This window comes from Lathyrus oleraceus, chromosome 2 (genome assembly GCF_024323335.1).
Source record: "Lathyrus oleraceus cultivar Zhongwan6 chromosome 2, CAAS_Psat_ZW6_1.0, whole genome shotgun sequence".
NCBI classification, from domain to species: Eukaryota; Viridiplantae; Streptophyta; class Magnoliopsida; order Fabales; family Fabaceae; genus Lathyrus; species Lathyrus oleraceus.
Window position 1 is genome coordinate 92,411,458 of NC_066580.1, and position 3,537 is coordinate 92,414,994.

General features: G+C 35.8%; 1 protein-coding gene across 1 annotated transcript; it reads left to right on the forward strand.

Annotated features, from left to right (window-relative positions):
• The first annotated feature begins 243 nt into the window (after window positions 1-243).
• On the forward strand, window positions 244-3,044 carry LOC127118272 (ribulose bisphosphate carboxylase/oxygenase activase 2, chloroplastic). The gene is made up of 7 exons (XM_051048434.1): window positions 244-412; window positions 533-855; window positions 1,100-1,205; window positions 1,341-1,426; window positions 1,616-2,088; window positions 2,277-2,558; window positions 2,684-3,044. The coding sequence occupies exons 1-7, from the start codon at window positions 368-370 to the stop codon at window positions 2,800-2,802; spliced, it is 1,434 nt and encodes a 477-aa protein (XP_050904391.1). The 5' UTR covers window positions 244-367; the 3' UTR covers window positions 2,803-3,044.
• Window positions 3,045-3,537: the final 493 nt, after the last annotated feature.

Here is a 3,537-nt window from a genome sequence, read left to right on the forward strand (position 1 = left end):
TAATTCCAATAAAACAAAAACATCATAGCTTGAACATAATGAGATGAGTATTACCAGAATTATGTTGTAGTAACAACAAATAATCATTTAAACACATAAACAATCTTGGAAAAGCCTTTAATCCAAATCTGATCAAGACCTTTCTCTCTAGAACTGTCTTAGACCACTCAACCAATAACTGATTGCCACGTGGCAATAAAAGTAATCTTCAATGTGTGGATCATAAAGATCCTTAGCTAAGATATTTGAGATATGAATTTGTATATACTCAAATGAGTCACTATTATAAATTCATTCATTCCCTTTGGATATACTATCTTGCTTCAAAACACCACACATTTCTCTATCTCAGCAAAACAACATAGCCATGGCCACATCAATCTCTGCTGTTAATCCTATCAGCAAAACTCCAGTATGTTGCTTTACTTACTTAATTATCATATATTCTTGTTCTTATACGCTTTTAAGTTATTATTGATATCGACGTGTCAGTGTTTGTATCGGTGTGTGACATAATATTGTGATATTGCAGTTGAGTTTGAATAATTCTCGAGCAGTAGCTTCAGCTTCAAGTTCATCTTTCTTTGGAAGCAGTTTAAAGAAGGTTATCTCAAAGGTTTCAAACACCAGGGTTTCTTCCAATGGAAGGTTCAAAGTTGTTGCTGCTGAGATTGATGAGAGCAAGCAAACTGATAAGGATAGATGGAGAGGTTTGGCTTATGATGTTTCGGATGATCAACAAGATATCACGAGAGGGAAGGGTTTGGTTGACTCAGTTTTTCAAGCTCCGGATAATTCTGGAACTCATTATGCAGTCATGAGTTCTTATGAGTACATTAGTACCGGACTTAAACAGTGAGTCATAGATAGATATTCTTTCAACTGTGTCGGTGTCGGTGTTGATATCTGAAACCTACAAATAACACTTGTGATTACGTGTAATTTATTTACTTTTTAATATTATTGCTGGTGTTGACGTGTCTGTCTGAGTATCGTGTTTCTGGTATCCGTGATTCATAGAGTGCTAATTTAGGTTCAAATTGTTTAAAGTTGTTTTTTATATGAAGGTGGTGGTGAGTGTGCATGATGGTTATTTCAGGTACAACCTTGACAATATGATGGATGGATTTTACATTGCTCCTGCTTTTATGGACAAGCTAGTTGTTCACATCACCAAGAACTTCATGAGTCTTCCTAACATCAAGGCATGTAATTAGATGTATATGTATATTATTTACGTAGATCGTGGTTTTAAATTGCGGTCACGGTTGCAGATATAGCAACTAAGACTATAATAAAATAGAGAGTCATATTCAAATATTTTTTCATGAATTTTTCAGGTTCCTTTGATTCTTGGTATCTGGGGAGGTAAAGGTCAAGGAAAATCTTTCCAAGCTGAGCTTGTTTTTGCCAAGATGGGAATCAAGTAAGTTATTTTCATATTTTCATATGATGAAATTGGTCATCTATGATTCGCCCGCACTTTATATTTATAGGTCATCATTCCTATAAAATAAACAAATTTACTATTATTTTTCATTCACCGACACGTTTCAGAAATCAGACACGCATAGATTATCATGTTGTATAAATATATATGATTTCACAATTGCAGCCCAATCATGATGAGTGCTGGAGAGCTTGAAAGTGGAAATGCAGGAGAACCAGCAAAACTGATAAGACAGAGATACCGAGAAGCGGCCGACAGAATAAAAAAAGGGAAAATGTGTTGTCTATTCATAAACGATCTTGATGCAGGAGCGGGTCGATTAGGAGGAACAACACAGTACACAGTAAACAACCAAATGGTAAATGCAACACTTATGAACATTGCTGATAACCCAACAAATGTTCAACTACCTGGTATGTATAACAAAGAAGAGAATCCGCGTGTTCCGATCATTGTTACTGGTAATGATTTTTCAACATTGTATGCTCCTCTCATTCGTGACGGTCGTATGGAGAAATTCTACTGGGCACCTACGAGAGAAGATCGTATCGGTGTTTGTAAAGGAATTTTTAGGCATGATAATGTTCCTGAAGAGGAAGTTGTTAAGATTGTTGACACTTTCCCCGGTCAATCTATTGGTAAGTTTCTTGCTAGGAAAGTAAACACTAACACGGACACAAACACAGACAAAACACTGACACGATAATACCAGTAATAATTTGAAATAACGGATAAATTTGTCGTGTGTCAGAGTCCGACATGTCTTTGTGCAGAGATGTCAGTGCTACTGAGAGACTAATTGGCATGCATTATTATTTTTTTGCAGATTTCTTTGGTGCATTGAGGGCTAGAGTATATGATGATGAAGTGAGAAAGTGGATCTCTGGCGTTGGAATTGAAGGCATTGGGAAGAAGCTTGTGAACTCAAAAGAAGGACCTCCAACTTTTGATCAACCAAAAATGACATTGGAGAAATTGTTGGAGTATGGTAACATGCTCGTTCAAGAACAAGAGAATGTTAAGAGAGTCCAATTGGCAGATAAATACTTGAGCCAAGCTGCTCTTGGTGATGCCAATGAGGATGCTATCAAGAGTGGAACTTTCTATGGTTAGATCTCTTTTTTTTCTCGAGGCATTCATTGAACATTTTGCACGTAGATTCTCTGATCACTATTATAAGCACAAAGATTCTTTTGTCAGGTTTATTGAATAATCGATGTATTGTATTTGCAGGGAAAGCAGCACAGCAAGTAAATATTCCTGTTCCCGAAGGTTGTACGGATCCAAATGCTAAAAACTACGACCCAACTGCTAGAAGTGATGATGGAACATGCTTATACACAGTTGAATAATCTAAAAAAACTCCTATTAGGTAAAGTTAATGAGGAGAAGCTGAGGATTTAGATAATAGTCGAATAATTTTATCATCTTGTTAAAATTGTGATCCATAGTTGAGATTTATTGTGCACAATGTTAATGTTAATCAGATTGGTTGCATGTTGAGCTTAATGTATTTTCATTCATCTAATCCATAATGTATTATGGTATCAAAAGATGTAGAATAATTCCAAGAACCTTTTTCCTTCTTTCACAATTGAGTTTCTTCACCTCTAAGTAACAATGGTGGATTTCCTCTCATGCATTATCAGCTAAGTCACCTTATGAAATCATTCATGGAACTTCAACATTATCGGTGACACCTCAAAGTTAACCATTGATTCTAACAATGCATATTTATTAGTTACAAAAAGAGAATCAAAGATACGTTCTCATGGCTTTAGTCATCATAGAAGTTTCCATCTTAAGAAATATGGTCTTTTATGAAGAATATTTTCCTTTCATACAGCCAAGATCATCGTCTTCCCCTGAACACGCAATACTTAACCATATTTCCTTTTTCTTAACAATAATATATGCAATAATGTCTCTGATCCATTTGAAAGTGACATATCACAATGCGGAAGGAAGACCGGTCGTGACAACGGCCGATTTAGATAAGGCCGAATGAATCAAAGAAGTTATGCAAAGAGGTCTTTTAGTGTCAGCCACAACTTAGCCACAACTTTAGAAGCGGAAACAAGAGGGAA